Below are 23,141 nucleotides of genomic sequence, written 5' to 3' on the forward strand. Positions count from 1 at the left end.
ACACGCGCGAAATAAATAACGGTCACATTTATGGCACGCGCACGTTACACTTGTGCACATCCTCAGTAACGTTACCACCACCACATCGTTTTATTCACAATCACACATGATGAACGCGTGTAAAGGCTAAGTATGTATGGCGTGTATGAACACTATAGCATAAATAATAAACAGTTTATGTAATTGTCATAACTCTTGGCTTGTCTGTACAAAAAAAAAAAAAAAAAAAAAAAAAAAAAACACAAATAAACTGGGATGTTTCACCTCATGTTTGGCTCCAAAATCAAAATCAAACCGTTGGGTTTAAAAGTTTAATTTAAAATTTTAAATTAACGGTTGAAAATGTTAAACCAACGGTTAGTTTTGTCCACATTTGACCCAAACATTGAAGACAGACCTTGTAAAAAAAGAACCAAAGGTATGAAATAACACTGTATAAAAGTGTGTCTAACTGGTTTTCCTCAGCTTTTGTCAGTTGAAAAGCCGTAGTTCTGCGAGTCACACACGACTTGGCCCCTCAGGGAGCGCGCGCGCGTCGGGTTTCTCAGCTGAAAGTGACGTGACTCGTCTGGCACAAGTTATATCTATATCGTCAGAGTGGGAGTTTCTCTCGACTAACTGTTGGGACGCATCTCGGACTAAACTAAACTCTCCTTTATGAGTTTCATGACACTGTATTACAAGTTTGTGGACTTATTCTGGTGAAGTCGGAGCTGATTCTTTTCAGAACGGAAGAAAGACTGAAGAAAGTTTAACAAACGCCGAGGCGGTGAACCACATTTTCCATGAAGATGTACAGTGAATAATCGACTCTTATAAAGATATTTCTATCGAAAAACAGTCGTGTTTAGGCTACACATTATTCGTTCATTTGAGTGTTTAGGAACGCTTTACAGTCAACGTTGGGAGTTAGTGATGTTTTAATATGTCCGATGGTCTCCAGTTCTAGCCGTTTAATCGATCAGACGCGACGTTTTAATGTTATTAAATTGGTGTAGAATATCGAGAGGCTTTATTTTCGCCATGTAGTTTTGTTTTCCACGCTTCTGGGAGATGTGGATTTGTGTATTGGGAGGAATGTGAGTGGAAGTGTTTCTCATGGAGCTTCAGGTGTTGTGTGGATTGATCTACTGCTGTTTGCTGCCCATCTTTCTACTGGCAGGTAAGACATAAACATGGATATACACAGTCAAACAAGTCTTGTTTTTATTATACACCTAATGACATTTGCTTTCCAACTATTGCTGTAAGTATCGAGCGTCAACAAACAAGAGGGAAAAGTAGGAATCTGTTTTAAAACTCCAGTGCCAAGTTCCTTAAACATGCGTTTCCATGTTGGTTTCTTATACTTTTAAAACTGTAAACAAGCAAACGACATGATTCAGTGGCTCCTGAGATATCACGTGGTGTATCCATGACACTTTTGAACCTTTCCTTACACTTTGAAAACACTTAAACATATATTAAATCATATTTTTATGTTAAAAATAAAATAAAATGTGTATACTGTAGTCTGTATACATATAAGTGCTGTCAAATTGATTAATCGTGATTAATCAAATCTAACATGAAGGTTTGTATAGTCTGTGTGTGTGTGTACACACTGTAAAAAGTTGCTGCCTTACATTTTTAAGTAGTCAACTTGGATGTGTAAGTCATTTTAAATTAAATTACATTAAACAGACTTAAAAAAAAGTTAAATCTTGTATAACTTATAAAAAAAAAGAAAATTGCCTAACTTATTTTGATGAGTTAATGTAAAAACATATATACACATACACATGCATGGATACTGTCCATTAAAAAAAGTCGCAGTTTGCATTTAAATAGGCAAATGCTTAAGAGTTTATGATTGGATTATTATTGCAGTGATTATTATGTTTCTATATGTTTGGCAGCATGTTCTTCTAAACCTAATTTGTAGCTTTTCATTTCTTAAACATCCATGTATGAAGAACATCATGGCCATATTCCAGGATGACAATGTCAAGACTCATCAGGCTCAGATTTAGTAAGAATGGTTGTGAGTCATTTCCACACATGAATCGGCTCCTTAAACTCATTGAGAGTCTTTGGGATGTTCTGGAGGAGAGTGCTGGACTCTTGCATTGGCAATACGAGCTCTTGACCAAAACATTGATGCACATCTTTGATGGAAATAAGTGGTGCATCAGTTTTTGTGTGTATATGAACTCTGGAATCACAGGAGTTTCACTTCATTGCTTGAAGGATTCCCTCACCTTCCCTCAGGTGTTTGTTTAGCAGACACGCCCGAACGGCACATTTCCTCCGGGCCTACACTTAAACTAAGCTTTATTTCAGGATGATCATGCATTCCTGCAGCTCACAGCTGTTTTCCTTCTTCTCAAACCTGTTTTCTCTCACAGTTCTTTCTCTGCATCATTTGCAGAGCTCAAATACTTTCATGCTTGTGTTGTTTTTAACCGTCAGCTCCCACCGAGAAGTTCAATTATGAGCTTTTCCACGCTTGAAATTGCTAACCTAGGGTCATAGTTCTTACTGGGTTGCTAATTAATCCCGCCGCTTCACACTGGGCATGTGTAAAACCTTTGGTTAACATTCTCAGTTCCTGATTTACAACGTTCATAACATTAAATGGCATGTAACCAGTTTTACTGACTCATTGTGGGGAACAATGTGGACTTGAGTTATGGGTCTTGTCCATTGGTTTCATGTCGGCCTTATATCTGAATTCGCTCGTGTGAATCTGAACATTGGCTCCACTATGTGTGTTATGAAATCGGCTGAAAATATCATACATGTTTGATCTCCTCTGACTGGATGGATCATATTCTGAAGCTAAAAAAAAATCAGTGTTTGTGCTTTTTTTTTTTTTTTTTGGCCCAACGGCCCAAAAATCTGCAAACTGGTTCTGACTTTTAGCATCTTGCATTAAATCAGGACGAAAGTCTTGAAGTGTATTCCAGTTTTTTAGGCTCTCAATGTTTTTGGCAAACCCTGATCAATTCCCAATGGATAAATCAAATCCCACTCTTCAGTTTTACTTTTGGAAAAGCAACTAAAGGAAGAAAAATGGGTTGTGAATGATTATTTTACTGGGATGCTAAAACTAAACGGTAGCAATGCACGATATATCGGCCACCATAATATCGGTATCGGCCGATAAATGTTCATTTTTAATGTTATCGTTATCGGGCCGATAAGAAAATTTGGCCGATGTATTAAAGCTGATAAATAATGGATTGTTTCCTTCTTCTGAGACACTTCACTGTTCAACATGATGGTTTTGAGTTGCTTGAAATATGATTGGAATCACTTACAAAAAAGGAAAATACAGTAAAAGTGCAACATATGCAGCGCAAATCATATCGGTTATCATGAGAACATAATAATTGTGTGCTTGAAACATGGATTTTAATGGTGAGACTTTTGCTTTTGTAATCAGGCTCTCAAAAATTATCAAAAAAATTGGATTTAGATTTATCGGCCAATATATCGATTATCGGCTTTCAAATATAAAGAAGTATCGGTTATTGGTATCGGCCAAAATGTTCATATCGGTGCATCTCTACTAAACGGCATGTGCATGGATATTTAATTAGGCAAGCATTGTTTATGTTAGAATTGGATGTCTTGCTAAATAATTTGCCACATTAGTTCACCTTTAATAGTAGCATATGTTGTTGTTAGCACTGCAGGGCTTCATAAGCCAGAGTTAACAGTGTGAAACCCTGACCATTAACATTACAGCACAGGATTGAGCGTATGGTGTGAAAAGCCTCCGCCAGATTTGGTTTCTATATTTAACATTTCTCCCTTGACTGTAAAAGCAACAAACCTGTTGAATGTTATAGGCTGAATTCCTGGTGTTTCATAAACTGAACGTGTTAAAGGCAGGTAAAGGCCTAGTTTGCTGACAGGATATATGGTTTGAACATGTGGTTTCTTATGTAGCAAACCTCTCGGGTTCTCCTCAGACACACGCATGCGGTCAGCCAGATTTGTTGAGGAAACTGGTCTCAACTGCATGTAAACAATCATCTTTTATTTCACCCCTAGTAAGAACCAGCTAGGATCCCAGCATTTAAAAGACGTCTAATAACCATTTTATTAGCTAAATCGTGGCTTCAGATCGACCATGTCATGAAATCTTGTAGATATTACTGACATTGGTAACGTGATGGGATATCAACACTACAATGAATCAGTTTTGACTATAAGTGTGCTACAAAAAGCATAGAAACTGTCAAAGAAATGAAACCAAACACCTTGTAATCTCTGTTGACTTTGCTAACATGATGTAATATCACACATCTCGCAAGGTATTTTGGCAATTTTGGTTATGTAACCAAATTTAAGTTCATTTTGTCTAGAAGTGTGTTACTCATAGCCAGACTACATCGGGTCTATAGTTAACCGAGACGGTGAAATGACAGCTATTGCATGCTGGGATGGATTTTCTTTGCATTTTCTTAGACTGCAAAAAGTAGGGCAACCACACGACCTTGGGTGTGTTAGCAGCTCGAGAGACCACCGCATGCTGTCACACTACAAGCCTCAATGAAACTGGCGTGCCTGAAGTTTGCCTGAGGCTGGAAACTCTGCATCACCCAAAGATGGCTCACTTAGGACCTTTTGTTCCCACTATTCCCAAGGGATCGCTGCAGTTGCGCAGCCACATCTGAACGCCACAATTCAAATCCTTGTTCATATAGAGCGGTTTTAGTCCAGGTGGACTTTAGGAAAGGGGAAATTATTAGAGAATGCGCGACATGGACAAAAAAACTATCTTTTTTACACACAATTACAAACTTTTTTGCGATATATGGGAGTTTTTGCGCATTTGACGTGTTTCCATTGGACGTATTTTCAATTTTCAATTTCAATTTGTGCAATTTGAAGGGTAATGTAAACGCGGCTAGTGATCGTTCTCTCCGACAGGGTTCGTACAAGGTGCTTTAAGTTCTTGATTTTGACTTTTTGAAATTGAAGTCTTGGAAAACCCTTGAAAACATCCATTTTTATGAAGAAGTTACTTTGAAAAGTGCTTGAATTATTGAAAGACCATTATGGGAAATTTATTTTTATTTTTATTGATAAAACAATCTTTTCACACACAATTAATGCTGCAGTCCGTCTGATATAGAGGCATTTCTCATGGCTATGAGTGTGATATTGCTCATAAATATCCAAGTATATGATATTCATTCTTCAGCTCAATCATATATTCATAATCAGTTTGAATAAGGAAAGCGATATCTTTGTCGTCGTATCCTTTCAATGGTTAAAGTGACCAGTCATTGCATCTGCCACACTTTATTTGTACCATTTTGTTTTATTGGTTTATTTTGTTTTACTTACCTTTTTTTTTTTTTTTAGATAATAAGGATATTGTTTAATGAGTGACATCTCTGACTGTAGTCCTTGAAAACCAAAAAAGTAGTACTTGAAAAGTCTCGTAATTTCATTTGACAGAGTCTCTGTACGAACCCTTGTGTTGTGCCGCTGTGACGGCCTTCGAAGGACGAAGCCTGAATTGGGAATTGGGAAGCTTATGCTTTAGATACATAAAGAACTGTAATCTTTCATATGATGACTTTAATCACTGTGTATAGAAAGCGGTCATAGACAACCACACTGCTTTGCATTGTACACCCCCAAATCTGCAGATCCCATTTGCATTTTGGGGCCATAAAGAGTGTGTTCCTCTGTTCCGCTTTACAACAAATGCTTTCGAAGTTCTCCAGGAAAGTTCCTACTCAGAATTATGTTGTGAAGTTATTTTGGTCTGAATGAGATGAACGCGTTGACAGGAACACAGGAAGCTTTTTAGCGCTTCTGCAACAAATGAATGAGCAAAAGATGCACATTAGGTGTAATTGATACTGTGTATTTTACGGGAATACCCACTCAAGGGAAAAGTACTCATAAATCATCTAAATGAGTAATATTTTCTGGCAAGCTTAATCACTTTTCTTCATTAACAGTGCACAGAATGCTTGCAATCTAGCCTAAATTGTAGGCAAAATTCACAGTTTATATCAAGAATACTAATACACATCCTGCATGATTCTTTCTTTTAATTGATCTGAACTCTGAAAGCTTTGGCTTTAAAGAAAATCCACTGGCAATTTGTGTACATCAGGGGTTGCCCAACCCTGCTCCTGCCGATCCACTGTCCTGCACAGTTCATCTCCAACCCTAATCAAACACACCTGCCTTTAGTTTTCAAGCGATCCTGAAGACGTTAATTGGTGGCTTCAGGTGTGTTTGATTAGGGTTGGAGATGAACTGTGCAGGACAGTCGATCGGCAGGAGCAGGGTTGGGCACCCCTGGTGTACATTCATCTTATTCTGACTGACTCTGGTTGTACAGAGCAATAGTAGGTGTCAATTGTGGCTTTCAGTTGTAAATGTAAAAAGAGTAGACCACACATACCCAGTCCATAAATAAAATTAACATATAAATAGGAGGCGCGTTTCCATTACAGATTTGCTCAAAATTGTAGCTTTTTTTTTTTTATATATATATATATTAAATTTTTTCTAAATGTCGACAAAAAACGATTGCGAAATGACACCGTTTCCATTAACCGATGTTATGCGACTAAAGGCCCTTTCACACCGGATGCGTAACGAAAAAGCGAAACGAAAAAGCGAATAGTTCATGTGCGAATAGTTCGCGTCAAAACCTTTCACATCAGCCGCGACGCGAATTTGCGACGTCTGTGACGTTCGGAGCTTCAACATTACAAAACTTTCGCGCCGACAGCTGAGAAAACATGGACACTTCATCATCATCATCATCATCATCATCATCTTCATCCAGTGAAGACGAGCTTTTCATTTTCTCTAAAAGACAGAAAAGAAGGTTTAGGGTGCACCCACTCTTACAGAACAGAGCGTCTGAAGGGGAGTATGCTAATGTCCACTCTTAGTTTCCCTTTCCTCTCTCCTCTTCCTCACACAGGGTTCCCTGAGGGTTTTCCACAGTTTTTTTTGCATCTTCAACTAAACACAGTGCGTTTTGTAATGTCAGTACACATTACATGAAACACACGAAGTAACAAGTTAAAATCATTCGACTAGAAACTGTAGATCTCACACACAGAATGTATAAGCACCCCTAAATAGTCTCACTACATTTTGTTACATGTTCAAAGTAAACACGGTCTCTGTCTCTATCTTTGACGATAATAGTGTTAGCTTTCTATCCCAAATGTAGTTTAGCCTGCTAGCCTACACAGCACAGGACTACACAACGACTAAAACTATCACACAACACACTCACAGTCGTGATAACCGAGTTGGTTGGCAATGCTACGCCACACATTGTCTTTCAAATCGTTGTCCTTGTAGTTTGTGATTGGCTGAAGCCTTTTCTGTCGCCGCAAAAGAAAAAGAAAAAATCGACATCGAAGCGAAGTCGTTTTTCCGCCGCAGCACGTTCGCGTTCGGTGTGGAAGCACTCGTTACACACACAGCTGATCACAAAATAAAACCATCGAGTAAATTATTTGTGCGTCAAAATCGCGTCCAGTGTGAAAAGACCTTAAAACCATGAGGTTTGTGTACTAATCCCAGCCACTGCACTGGCCATTATTATTAATGGAAGGAGATGTGTGTGTTTTCCAAGCATTAATGGTAAGGAACGACCCTTATTATACTTGTGAGCGGCACATATGAGGTGTTTCTGGGTGTTTCTCCCTCATTTCTGCTTCGAGGTCTTGATTGTGGCATTTATTTGAGGTTTAGAATCCATTATTCCTGTAATTATTTTGTCTTATATGAGTTTAATAAAGAACTCTGTCTCGTATTCTGTCCAAACACACCGCCTCATCTACGTCAGGTGACTGGAAATGCGCAAAAACTGTTTCCATTGCAGTTTTGCGAAATATTTCTTTTACGAATTGCCTGAAAAACCTCCTCATGCGAGCGTGAAAACTTTTTTGCGATAAATGGGAGTTTTTGCGAAATTGACGTGTTTCCATTGGGCGTATTTTCAATTCGCAATTTCAATTTGCGCAATTTGTAGAGTAATGGAAACGCCGGCTAGGGATGCACCGATACCGATAATTCTTTATTTGAAAGCCGATAACCGATATATTGGCCGATAAATGTAAATCCGAAATTTTTATAGAATTTTTGAGAGCCTGATTATATAAGCAAAAGTCTCACCATCAAAATCAATGTCTCAAAGCACACAATTATAATCTTCTCATGATAACTTTATGTAGCCGATATGACTTGCGCTGCACATGTTGCACTTTTACTGTATTTTCCTTTTTTGAAGTGATCTAATCATATTTCAAGCAACTCAAACCCATTAGGTTGAACAGTGCACATCTGAAGCGTCTCAGCTGAAGGAAATAATCCACTATTTATCAGCTTTAATATATCGGCCAAATTTTTTATCGATAACCATGGTTAACATTAAAATTGAACATATATCGGCCGATACCGATACGGTTGCCGATATGTTTTCTTGTTCTCTGTGATACGCTTATGTAACGGAGGTCAGCTAGTAAGAGCTTTGCGAGTAAACCTCATTCTCTGGCCTTAAGAGGCACAATAGGAACCAGAGGGGTTACACTTAATAAGAGCGCTAATTTAGCTCACGCCCCCCCCCAAAAAACAATACTAAAACCATAGACGCATCAAACATGTAAGTGCTGCTCATCACTCTCAGTGCATCTACGCTGGCAAACTTTCTAAATTACAGAGCTCTGCAGATTTGTGGTTCATCCTCTTTAACAATTGATAGAATATTCATATAGCTTCAGGGAAAGGCATTAAACAGTTCCCTATTCTCCAATTAAAGTGCTGCCTGTGACCAGAGAAAACGCTCTTACATTGTATACCCAGGGAAATACCTTGAAGTGATTGTGCAATGTGACTTTGCATAATAGATATTCTTGTCATAACATGTTGTGTTTGTGTGTTTTGCATGTACTGTTGCCTAGAGGAACTGATCTGATAATGATCTGATCGGATGTACTGTAATAGGTGTGATTTAGTCTTCATGTGAAAAATCTCATGAAATAAACAAAAAAAGCATAAAGAAAATGAATTATATATTTCGGATCCTTAAGAATAGTTTGCATTTTCTGCCAAATTCTTATTATCATTAAAAAAAAGAAAACACAAGACATGAATTGAACTTCACATTAGGTATATTATGCACTTTATTTAATAATAACGCTGTGTTTTACAGTATTATATTCATGTAGTGAATTCATATATATTTGTAATACAATTTAATTTAAACCTTTTTTCAGTTTTTGTAGAGAAATATCATCCTGACATTGTTTTGTGAGCCTCATTCAGCACTTTATATTCCATTAATGTGGTATTGCTGATGTAATCAACTGGCTGATTAATGAGTTAGTAAGTTTATGTGGTCCAGAAGTGTTTATCAAGAATTCAAACAGTGATTAAATCATTATTGACTCATTCTTAGTCCCTTCTGAAGTTTCCATCTGGCAAAGATTAAGCATGTGTTTATTGTTGCCAATTAGCGGAGGTAAATAGCAGGAGTTTAATATGCTAATGATTTGCTTTGTTTTCTGTTGATTAGTGCATTAGTCTGTTCTGGCCACATTAATATATTCCTGAAAGGGTCAGAGTTAATTGACCACTTTTGTATTTTGCATTTCTAACTTCTAAGATAATATCATTTTTCCATGTTTGTCCTTGATTAGTCAAACCAAAGTCAAAGTCCATTCACAGCAATCTAGAATGGATTAAATAAAACATATTTTTCAGGTTGGTCTAGCTAATCTAGTCTTGCTAAAGTCATTCTGAGCAATAGATAATAATAATAATATTAGAGCAATAATAATAATAAGTATTATTATAATAATAATAAATATAGCTGCAAGCAGAAATGAAGGGGCCGAGCACTGCAAAAATAAGTAATTAAATACTTTTTAAAAATTATTATTTTAGTCAAAATGGCTGAAAAATCACAAATACAATCACTATTAACATATTTTAATTGCTTTTCACTTGTTTGGGCATATTCTGTAAATGGCCACTGATCAACACCTCATTTGGGGTTGAATAAGCTGAAGGGGGTCCCGGGATCATATCTTAAATCAGTCTGAAATGACTTGATTATTCGTAGATGATCTGCTGTTTCCCCTCCTGAACGACCCATCTATGGCAAGCCGGTTTAACTTTTATTAATTTCCAGGATATGAATTCTTGATATCAACAATTCAATTTTCACTAGGTCAAATTATAGTTACTGATATCAGGAATTAGATTTCTACTAGTAACAATGGCAATTTTTTATATTAGAAATTACATTTTCACTAATTAAAATGCTCATTCTAGATATCAAGAATTGAATTTAAACCAGTAAAAACTATAATTCTTGATATCTGTAATTGTATTTTCACTAGTGAAACGTCACCATAGGCTGCCATTCAAAATCAATTGTTGATATCAAGAACTGATTTCTTACTAGTTGGAATTCCGAATACACATACACAGTAGAAATATAATGTTTGATATCAAGAATTACATTGTTACTAGTAAAAATGTTAATTTTTGATCGGTATAATTTCAGATATCTAAAATAGCTTTCTTACTAGTAACAATCACATTCATGATATCAGAAATGAACATTATCACTAGTGAAAATGGAATTATTGATATCAAAAATGAACATTGTTACTAGTAGCAATTAAATTTTTGATATCAAGAATAGACATTTCAACTAGTGACAAAAATAAAGGTTTTTACTAGTAAGAATTGTATTTCTAATATGTCAAATTGGAATTTCAACTAGTAAGAAATCAGTTCTTGATATCAACAGTGGATTTTGAATGGCAGCCTATGGTGACGTTTCACTAGTGAAAATACAATTACAGATATCAAGAATTATAGTTTTTACTAGTTGAAATTCAATTCTTGATATCTAGAATGAGCATTGTTACTAGTAGAAATCTAATTCCTGATATCAATAACTATTGGTCGACCGATATATCGGCCGATATTTGGCATTTTTGAAATATCGGCATCGGGGATACGTTTTTCTGATTGGCCGATGTGTTGGAAGCGGGACTTTTATTTTGACGGCGCTCCGGACTTTTATTTTGACGGGCGGCGCTGAGAACACCAGCGCCAGAAGAGAACGGCAGCTCCTCAGATCACACAGCGCTCACTCACATTCCCCGTCTTCATTCATTTACGATCTCAGTCAGTCATATCTAATACTTTGTTAGACAGAACTGGTAAACAAAGAAAGTAAATGGTCTGCGAAGTAAGTGAAGTAAAGCGTTTGCTTTTATATTATTTGTAACAGAAAAGGCAAACAATCAGGCTAAAATACTCTCTCATTTGCCGTCAACATTCTGCAAATGCGCATCTGCGTCATTTAAACAAATCTCTGAATATCTAATGAACATTTAATTTCACAAACCTTGCAGATTTAATGGAATCCAGCTGTGATATCTTGTGAAGTGTGCATTACTGTCTGCGAGTGACGGTCGGTCCGTGCGAAGAGAGTGAGTGCGAACAGAAGATCATCTTCAGGAGACGCGAGCGAAACACTTTAAATCCCTTATTTTAAAATATGCTGATATATAACCAGTTCCCCACTGTGTCATATTCATATCTGTGATATATCCGGTTGCCAACTGTGTCATATTCATATAGTTTTCACTGTGCTGTATGTAAAATTAGCGTTATCTTGTCTTTATTTGAAAAAATTATTACCAGCACGAAATGACCAGATTACCGAGTGCCGTTACAGTGTTTACCTTCTTTTTATTCACATATTCATATATTTCTAAACAATTACTTTGTGAAAAATACTGTAATAGGATTGCAAATGTAAGAAGTTGCCATCTAAAGTATAAAAGCATGTTTATTTAAAAAAATTGTTTTATAATTTATTATTAAAATAAGAAATTATTGATTAAAATAAATATATATAAAAATATCGGCCATCGGCCACCCTGCTCTCTAAGATATCAGCATCGGCATCGGCCATCAAAAAACCAATATCGGTCGACCACTATCAATAACCATAATTATAAACTATAACCCGTAGGAACGGACAGATCGCCCCTGACCGGGCTGTTTGTTTCATCATCCCAGACGAGGACGCGACTCAGAGCGCCATTGCCGTTTCCACCCGACCATTGGAAAAGTGACCGTTTTCCATCATAACAGGATGCGTGTCACGCTGAGAGAGCCGCGGCTCAGGGATTCCACTAATAATTGAAAGGTCACTTTGTTTAAGGCCCATTGTTACGTGTGTGTGTGTGTGTGTGTGAAATAATTTCTGCATGAGATGCAAATGAATAGTGTGTGTAGACCTCCTGGACTGAGTACACATGATTGCTTGTGTTTCCTTCACCTGTGTACAGGACGTGCCACACAGCAACACACTCGCATTACTCCAGTCTTCAGTGTCACATGATCCTTCAGAAATCATTCTAGTGTGCTACAAATCCCAACCAGACATTGTGGTATTTAACTTGCATAATAATGTGTTATGAAGACATTTCTCTTGAGGCGTTCATGCAAGTGTTTGGCCTAAATATTTCTCATTTCTCCATTAGAATGGTATTTCTCAGCACTTATCTAAGGGTTATCTAAGGGTACGGGTTCACTGACCTGAATCGGGTGTGTCTTGTTGTGCTGGGAATGAAATACACAACCCAGGTTCATTTGAAAAGTGATATTACGTTGTGTCTTGCATGTTTCGTGACAGTTTCAAAGAGACAGGTCATGTTCAGTTTTATATGAATCTAGCCAACTAAGCTACGGTTTATTATTATTGCGTGACACAAATTTCACGATTTCAATTAAATTAATTTCTTGTGATTTGATTTAATATTGACTCATTTGGATAAATATTAGGCACACAAAATAGGCATTCATTTTTCTCAAGAAAAAAAAACAAAAACTCACCTATTGCTGAACCCTATCAGCTGGCAGTATTATTTAAGGTTAAAAATAGACTAACTCAAATTAAATATAATGCGTTTTTTTATTATAATAACAACTTTAGTAAAATATGGCAAGTAAAAATATAATAAATATGTAATATAGTACATATATTTAGCTAAATACTCTCTATAGCTCTATTTTTCTAGCCAACTAATGTGCTATAGCCCATATTATGGTCATTAAATGGCTTTCCTGAGGTAAATGTTGTGTGACATTGGCTAATTGTTCTCCAGCTGTTTTACTGACCTCTTTCCGTGGATGAAAAACACTGATTGATCGATATCATGTATGAGGAATATACATTTCGGTAAGTTGTACTGTATCTTTCAACAGTGTTCGTGTTTATCTACTATTAGCTAGCAGAGATGATCGGGTCACGTGCCGCTAGCGATTCGTCACGTCACATTTACAAGCGCCAAAGCGGTATTTATTGTTGGAATTCTTTCGTTAAACTCATAAAAGACAAAAGAATTACAGGAATACTGGATTCTAAACAACAAAAGGAATGCCACAATTTCATCAAGATCTTGAAGCAGAAATGAGGGAGAAACGCCCAGAAACACTCGCATGAGAATAAGGGTCAGGGTTGGAGAATAACACACCACCTAAACCCTAAACATACCCGATTAGTGTTAACAAAAGCAAACGAGAGATAAAAACACATTTGCTTAAACAACCAAGTCTTCCATGCCATTGGGACCAAACCCACTTTACTAGGTCACTAGTAGGGTAACCTAATCATATTTAAGCCTTCAGAATTAACATATTTTGTTACTTGACTTGTATAAAATGAGATTACATATATGCAGATTTTCTTCAACTTGCATTGGTTGGAAAATGTGTGAATAATTATTATATGAATCAATATGTTTTTGACTCGAGCGCTTGTTTGAATTTATCGTCACTCCCAACTTTCATTTCTGAGGCCCACACAAGTCAAGAATACGAATCTTTCTTCTTTTTTAATATTTTATTCTCATAAATTCAATTATACGTCATGACATTTTTTTACATCTCTTTTTTCCCCTCTCAGCCAATTTCTGCATGAAAATATAGGCTAGCCCAAGCTTGTGCGTTGCCTGTAATTAACGTCTGAGAGCTTGTGGCGGCGTTTCTCAGTCTAACGGAGACTTTAAAAGGTACTTGCGCTGTTTTTGGAAGTGAAAACAGTCGGTCTGCTCTGCTTTGTAAAAGTTTAATATAGGATGATGAGAAACCAGCACAGACCAAACATCCACAGGAGTCTGAAAATGGCCGGAGAGTGTATGTGATCGTGCCAGAGTTTCATTTATGTAATAATGTGTTCTCACTCCAGATTTCATCATGATAAACATAATCGCTGCTTATTCCATCATGAAACTTAGAGGTGTTTCATTCACATGAATCCTGTAATATGATAGAATATTATATGTATTTCAATGAATGTACTGAATGGAGACACCATCATTTTGCTGCCAGACACAAAAAAATCCAGAGGTTAATGGAATATTCCACCCAAATATGAATATTCTGTCATCAAGTTGTTTCCAAACCTGTATGAATTTCTTTCTTCTGCTGAACACGAAAGAAGCTTTTTGAAGAATCCTGAGACTCAGATTTTATGTTATTTTTTTTATTATTATTATTTTCATGTCATCACATTGTTTAGAGCATAAGAAACAAATGGTAAAAAAAAACATTTTTAAAAAATTTATATTTTATTCATACGTCATTCTATGTCCTGATTTTTTTTTTTTTTTTTCAATCGCCAATACATTTTGGGGTTTCAGGATTTTTTTTTTAACCAAAATTTGTATAAAGATGATTCTCAACTATGTTATGAAAGATATAACGGAATTAATTGATACACCATTTTACTTTATGCAATATGTGGGTAAAATGGCCATAAATTAATATTCCCATTCAATGTAATGCATCTATACACTGTACCTAATGTGCACATTAATGTGTTCTTGGAGCAACATTTAATGAAAAAAGAAGTGTAATAATTGGAGTAATAATTAGCAAAATTTTAATAATAATATCTAATATTTCATAGGAATATTGATGTATAACTTATTTCCATATTCACTTGTTCTGTCTCCCAAAATGCCTGATAAACATGATTTAAGTCCTGATGTCTCTACAGTGGACGCGTATGAAATCAATGCCCTGTTCTGGAACAGAAAGTCATTTTTTGATTTGAAACCCCATAATGTTTGCCTGAGATGTTGGTTTATGAAATACAATTTGAAAAGTAGTCCGATTTTAAATGATCATTACAATATATGATCATATTTCCATAAGAGTGCTGCATTTGATCACTAAATTAATGTCAGGCATTTTTAAAGACCAAGGAGAAGTTGTTTTCATGGTGAAACCTCCAAACATTCGGTATCTCTGAAAAGCCCTGAATCTGCTCTTTACAGGACACCCAGGTTGTGTCATGTGACATGTATGGTGTCAGAGAAATTCACTAAAATATAATGTCGACTACAGTGGACAAAAGTCCATTCCTGGGTCCCAAATCCCAAATCGAAATTGCTGATGAGATGTAGAGGAAAATATCTAGTGGAAAATGAGAATGTTACGTTAGCTGAAGTAGCCCTGAAACATTATCCGGTCTGTGGGTTGTGGCCATTAAAGAGGAATTTAGCTTCCCGCTGTGGGCAGCATCAGGCCGGTAAACGGATAAATGTGGACCGTGCCAGAGGAGAGGGCTTTACTGAGGCCGGTCTGCACCTGTCACGGTCTCACCAGTTTGCCTTTTGACGAGTGTCTAAACAGGCTAACACAGTGTTTAACAGTAGATTAAGTATTTTATTAACCAACTGTTTGCTTGGGAACATTTTGCTTATATTACGTTCGGTGATATCTGTGATATTGGTATCAAGAATTGTTAACCTAATCGTAACAACCCTATATACGTATATACTAGGGATGCACAATATATCGCCACCATATCGGTATTGGCCATTTATAATGATTTCATTATGGACCCGATAAAAAGTTGATAAATAATGTATCATTTCCTTCAGCTGAGACACTTTAGATGTGCACTGTTCAACATGAGGGTTTTGAGTTGCTTGAAATATGATTGGAATCACTTCAAAAAAGAAAATCGTGTTAAAGGTGCAGTCTGTAAGAATGACTCGACTAGTGGTCAAAATAGGTACTGCAGTCGAATTAAAAATATCGGAGATTGTGGTTTCTCCCGCCTCCTCAGACTCGACGCTCACACGGGTCGCCAGTTTAAAAACACACAACAGGAACGAGCGCAATGGACAATGACAACTGGCAAACGTGCAGGATCACAGATCAAAACAATAACAAACATTCCAGCCTGGAAACGCATATTTCAAAGTAAAATAACTGGCTGTAGAAGTGTTTTCAGAGAAACGAATTAAGCATGTTTACTCAATATTTGCAAACATATTATGGTATGTTTATGCTTTAGCTAGGGCTGTGCCGGTAAACTTGACAGGCGCACCACCGCGGAGGCTGAGTATCACCGGCGCCGGTCCGCCAAAACACTGTTTTACATGAATATTATGACAGGAGTGAAGCTTCGTTTACAAAATAAATAATAGGTTAGCAATTAAATGTTACATCGCAGACATGAAAACGTTTGGATTCATGACGAGTGAGAGAGTTGTGCATGAGCCCATAAATGTAAGCTTTGTCGGCTTTTGATCGCGATCCGGTCACCCGATTTTCAGCGAATCTAACAATATTCCATTAGTTATTCCCCTGGACATGGAGTCTCTTGTTTCTGTTCCCAAAAGTGCACATACTATGGACAAAAGTATTAGGACCAAACCTTGAGTTTCTTTCTTTTGTTGAGCACAAAATAAGATATTTTGAAGAATGTTGGTATAATCAAACAGCCATTGACTTCCATAGTAGGAATACAAAAATACTATGGAAGTCAATGGCTCCCGTCAACTGTTTGGTTACCAACATTCTTAAAAATATCTTATTTTGTGTTCAACAGAAGAGGTTCATACACAGGGTTCCCACGGGTCCTTGAAATCCTTGAAAGTTTGTGAATCTGAAAAAAAAATTCAAGGCCCTGGAAAGATTTTGAAAGATTTGGTCCGCTAATGTTATTTCTCCAACACTTTGTGGCCTGTTCATTCTAGCTTGCTTGATTTGCGTTAGTTACACGCATTTATGCATTACGTTAAGTGTTTCCCGCGTGAGGTACTTTGCCATGACGTTCATGTGCGCACAAAACTACTACGATGGTTCCTCAACGTTTCATGGTTTCAAGCAAAAGTTAATATCAGATAATTTTAGAATACAGTATAGGATGTACCGAATATTCTTCAGTTTTATGCAAAACATATAAACGACAAATAAGAATATCAGATCTCTGTCATATGGCCAAAGATAAATGCAAGTTTTTTTTTTTTGCATAGTTGTGTTTGACACATGAAAACTGTAACAATGTATCTTACAAGGTAACCCGATGTAACCTTGCCCTCACTTGAAATGTGTCCCCACATTAAGTCATTAAATTTTAGGGTATTGGACCTGGAAAGTCCTTGAAAGGTCCTTAAATTTGAAGTTAACCAAGATGTGGGAACCCTGCATATACAGGCTTGGAACAACATGAGTATATGGTGACACAATTTTCAGTTTTGGGTGAACTATCCCTTTCACTGGAAGTAAAGGGCCCAACCCCTGAAAAACAGCCCCACACCATCATCCCTCCTCCACCAAACTCTACAGTCAGACGGGTAACGTTCTCCTGGCATCCGCTAAACCTAGACTCGCCCATCAGACTGCCAGACAGAAGTGTGATTCATCAGAACAGGTTTCCACTGCTCTAGAGTCCAGCTGCGATGTGCAACACACACTCCCATGCTTGGCATTGCACATGTTAATGTGAGGAAACCCACTCCACAAAGCTCCCGCCGCACAGTTTCTGTGCTGATATTAATGCCAGTGGAAGTTTGTTTGAAACCGTGTGGTATCAGCAACTTTCACTCACTCGCTGACTGGATGAGTTGCTGCTGTTCCTAAACGCTTTTACTTTCCAATAATACAACTTACAGTTGGCCGTGGAATATCTAGCAGGGATGTAATTTCACGAACTGATTTAGGCCCAATCCCAATTCTATTTTATACCCCTTCGCCTACCCCTTACCCTTGCCCCTTGAAACAGAGTGGCAAGGCGTAGGGTTGAAAATATTCCCCTAAGAAATGGGACACCACTATTACACCATTACACGTCATTATACGTCGTCGCTAGCGCCTACGTCACAGGAGATGCGTCAATGATTATCACAAACTTCCAAGATGCCGTCGTCAGCTGTAGTCATCTCAATTTGTGTGGGTTACAGCTATTTTTTTGCATTTTTCTTCTGAAGTTCGCAGAAAACAACGGAGATGACGATATCTTCGACGCCTAAGTATTTTTGGACTTCAGGAAACGTTGCTCGTTGTCAGCGCGGAAACGAATGAGCCTCCGGGTTTCCTCAGGTGTCTCTGTTTGATAAAGAACATACAAGACTGGTTGATCATGTTGCAAAAAGCACGAAACTGTGTAAGCACTGTTCGTTTATATCGTGTTCACATATAACCACAAGAAAACAATGCGTTCATAGCAGACGTACGGTAAAAGATAAGCCAATTCCCTGCCGCAATTACATTCACCAGTTATCAGACATGAAAATATGTTGCGGGACTATCGTTAGCGAACTTCAGCTTTTTTTTTTTTTTTTTGCAAACGTTTCTTTGAAGAACATGACCGTAAATATGAACACAAGATTGAATGTGACATAAAGAAAATGATTATTGGCAGCCATGTTGCCTCTGTAGCCGGTGTATGCAGGTACATTTCTCATACCCCTTCGTTTGAAGTGTGGTCCCGAAAAATCTTCGTTTCAAGGGCTATCTTCCCTTCCCCTTCCCCCTACCCCTACCCCTACCCCTCCAACCAAAAGAGAATCGAGACAACCCTACCCCTTCCCCCTACCCCTAACCCTACCCCTTCATGGGAACGCGCAAAACAGAGGGGTAGGGGAAAGTGAAGGGGTAAGGGGTAGAATTGGGATTGGGCCTTAGTGGCGTCCTATCACCTGTGCCATGCTTGAATTCACTGAGCTCTTCAGAACAACCCATTTATTTCTCAAATGTTTGTAAATGCACGGCTAGGTTTCTGATTTTAAACACCTAAGGCAACGGGTCTGACTGAAACACCTGAATTCAGGAATTAAGAGGAGTGTACTTTTGTCCATATTGTGTGTGTGTGTGTGTGGTGAAATAAAATGACTCGTATTGTGAAATAAGATGTTGGTCATATCACCCACTTAGTCAATTTTGCTGTATCATCCTCAGACAAACAGAAAAAAGTTTTTGTGACATTCCCTTCTCTCTACTGTGTGTCTGTCCAATACAGAAGAAAATATATACATTTAGCATTTAAAGTCCCCCTGTGGTGAAACTCCAGCTTTTAATGTTGTTTATGTGTCTATGTGGTGTTTTTAATATGCTTTAAGACAAACCATGTGTAAGTTCATAAGTCGACACCATTGCTGAGTATTTCCTCCTTAAAACTGCAGTGAACCAAAGACAGTCTCAAAAACACGCTTTGAAATCGCTGGTGTTTCTGACGTCACAAACTACCTTGTAACCAATCAGATCAACGTGTGATCGTCAACCAGTGGATCTCTGAGCTGAACGAGTGAATGGAGGCGGGGCTCATCTGCATATTCATAGAACCGCGAATACTAAATGAGGCAAGTGTCAAGTTACATTATTATTATTTTTAAGGAAAAGTAATTTCCGTGATCAAAGATGAGTTTTAAGTAGAGATGCACCGATTGATCGGCTGGTGACCGGAATTGGCCGATTTTCACGTGATCGGCCATGACCGGCGACCGGCCGGTCAGTCTGACATATGCCGATTTTATGCCGGTCAAATGCACTCGGGCGCCGCATGATTAACCTTTTGAGCGGTACGGTCTCATATATGAGATTTGTATGTCTGTGCCCATGAGAGTACGGTGCGGTGCCAGATTTAGATGTTCAGTGACGTCGCATAACTGCCAGATTCAAACTGTGCTTTCGCGCGTTGGCTGCCTGGCGCTGAGCCAGAGTCGGACGCGTTCAGCGCTGTTATGGCACAACTAAGCAGTGTTTTCAACCTCATAATGTTTATTTTAGGTTTCAGATATTTAAATACACATAAGCAATACATTTGGAGTTTGTAAAACACACACTGATGTCTGTGGAAGCAGCAATAACAATCTATTCAAATATAATATAATTTGCCGACATGTGTGTTATTCATATCAGACAAACATAGGGGAAGTAACTATAAAGTTTACTCTATTCTTCTCAGTTCACCGGCCACTTTCTTGCATTTATTTCGGAGAAACTATTTATTAATTCACGTGCTGTAAATCCGACTGACAGGACAACATTGCGCGGCGCCCATCTCATTATAGATCAAGATTAAAGGTTTTTAAACGACCACTCACTTACACGTATTTGAGAATCGGAATATCAGATAGGCTAGTTGATGACATGGTAAGCAAGTTTGTGAATATTTTGAATAAAAAAGGAAAAGTGAAATAAAAGCGACACACATCTGTCATACAGTTTTATTGTGGCTGCGGTGTATCGCGTGACGCGTCGCCATGGAAACATTAAAGGGAACGTTCGCGAAAAAACTCACTCGGGGGGTGGGGGTGTCAGTTAGAATATTTTAAACTTACGCGTGAAAGGGTTAAAGAAAAGATGGAAAATAAATATTTGTGTGTGCTGTAAAGTGGTTAGAAAAAAATTAAATCGGAATCGGCTAAAATCGGTATCGGCAGGTCAAACTCAGTGAAAAATCGGAAATCGGAATCGGCCTAGAAAATTGTAATCGGTGCATCTCTAGTTTTAAGGGATACAGTTATTGACTACATGGGGACTTTAAAATGATTTCAATTGCATTTAGATATACCGAGACCATTTGACAGTTCTGTGTAAACATACGGGTGAAACGCAGCGCGCCTCTAAGCGTGTAGAATTCTCTATAAAATTCCTCACGCATGCATCAACAAGCCCTGTGCTTTTTCCTCTCGCTAGCGGCGTTTCATCAGAGCAGGGAAGAGACGGAGAGGATCAAACTCTTCTTTTGTTCTAGAGAATCCAATGGAAAATATCTTCATTGTGCAGCATGAGCCATAGAGTTTGTGCTGATGTTACACCCTCCACCCCCTCCACCCCCCACGCTGACCTCTGACCTGAGTGTTTGCACTAGTGTGTCAGATCGGGCGTACAGGAACACCATGAAGAAAGTGAGCGAGACAGGTCAGCATGGGTTCAGGAGACAGAAGTGAACATGTTTCCTCTGCTGTAACGGTGCGAGTGTGTTATCTCCAAACTCCACATGGCAGGACTGGTTTAGATATGTTGCCGTGTCTGGGCGGCGTCTAACAGGACTCGTGCTCACACACAACATACACAAGTGTGCTTAGATTAAGGGAACAGGATTTGTTGTCTTTCTAGCAAAATGTTGTCATTATTTTCTCCAGTGCTGCTCTAGTCAGAGGAGAATGAGGGACAAGTATTTATTAGTGCTGCGATTAATCGCATCCAAAATAAAAGTTTGTGTTTACATATTATATGTGTGTGTACTGTGTATAATCATTTTGTGTATATTTAAATACACACATATGCATATGTATATATATATAAGAAATATTTGCATGTATATACTGTATATATATTTATACATAATTTATATTATAAATATTTTATATGTAAATGAAATTTTCTTTAAAAAAAAAACATGCGTGTGTGCATTTATTTATATATATACATATACGCACACAAAATAATTATACACAGTACACACACATATAATATGTAAACACAAACTTTTATTTTGGATGTGATTAATCGCAATTAATCGCTGTCCAGCCCTAGTATTCATTTATTATTAATTTATTGTATTTATTTTTTTAGGGACCATATTATATGATATAGTTAAGCAATATCACACAAGTAACGCGCACAATATCACACAAGTGCTGTTTTTGTCATGAATAGCACGAGTGCAAATGTAATAATGATTTTATACAACTGTTCAATAAATAAGAAGTTAATATTGTGTTTTATTTTTTTTATTTATATTGTCTGTTTTGGCTCAATTTTGCCAACGAAAATATTACAAGGCCAGAGAAGAACTATTGTGCGTCTCTGAACAACACAAGCGGTGCTTCTTTTCTGAACGATTCCTCGGTTTGAGCGAATCAATCGGGTGAACCAGTGATTCAATGACTCATTCATAAAGAGAGTCATTTGAATGAATCAGCCAATTGAACGAATCAAATGAATCATTCAATGACTTTCTCATTTAGACATTCATTTAGACATTAGACTTTCTCATTTAGACATTTGACACTTTTATTTTTTATTTAGAGTATCATTTCATTAAAAAAAAAAGAAAAAATTCTTATTTTGGGGATATAAAAAATGAAAATTATGTTTATTCACGTTTACTATCGTGAACGGTCAGTGGTCTATGATAAAGCCCAGGTGTGTTGGAGGGTTGTATAATCTACTGACATAACTGAACTGAATGGGAATAATAAGAGAGCAAATGTAATCCCTCAGTGTGTTCACCCACAAAATCAAGGTTAAGCCAACAGAACAGACCACATTTACGGTAAAGAACCTGAATGAAAGAGCTCACAAAATTTGGCCAAACAGAGAGGAACTGATATAAATGGTAACAATAAATTGTTAAAGTTGAGAATGATATTGCTTAAAGCATCTGGACATATCTAACAGAAACCAAATCAACCAGGATTAGTCTGACTTCATGATAACTCATGATGAGCTCGTGTGAAGGCCAAAGACGACAGAGTACACGCAACCCTAATGTTCAGACAGAGCGAGCACTGTTGCAAATTGTCAAACATAGAGGCGTCTAGCCTTACAATAAATACAAAAACATTCATTGGAACAATCTAAACTATCAAATGAGCATAACAGGATGCAGAAGAGTTCACTCAACAGTCACAAAACTGGTGTAATTCAGTTGAATCAGCCAATTGAACGAATCGAATGAATCATTCAATGACTTTCTCATTTAGACATTCACCTCCACTTTTATTAAAAAAAAATTATTTAGAGTATCATTTCATAAAAAAAGAAAGAAAAAAATCTTATTTTGGGGATATAAACAATGAAAATGATGTTTATTCACG

At 37.4% G+C, this 23,141-nt stretch overlaps 1 protein-coding gene across 1 annotated transcript in view; it reads left to right on the top strand.

The window, feature by feature from the left end:
* The first annotated feature begins 473 nt into the window (after positions 1-473).
* Positions 474-23,141, top strand: part of piezo1 (piezo type mechanosensitive ion channel component 1 (Er blood group)) — a 133,066-nt gene continuing 110,398 nt past the window's right edge. The window contains exon 1 of the mRNA XM_084405406.1: positions 474-1,162. Within this exon, the coding sequence (XP_084261532.1) occupies positions 1,099-1,162 (64 nt within the window). The 5' untranslated portion in view covers positions 474-1,098. The remainder of the gene's footprint in view (positions 1,163-23,141) is intronic.

Source organism: Rutilus rutilus (assembly GCF_951802725.1).
Source record: "Rutilus rutilus genome assembly, chromosome: 3".
Lineage (NCBI taxonomy): Eukaryota > Metazoa > Chordata > Actinopteri > Cypriniformes > Leuciscidae > Rutilus > Rutilus rutilus.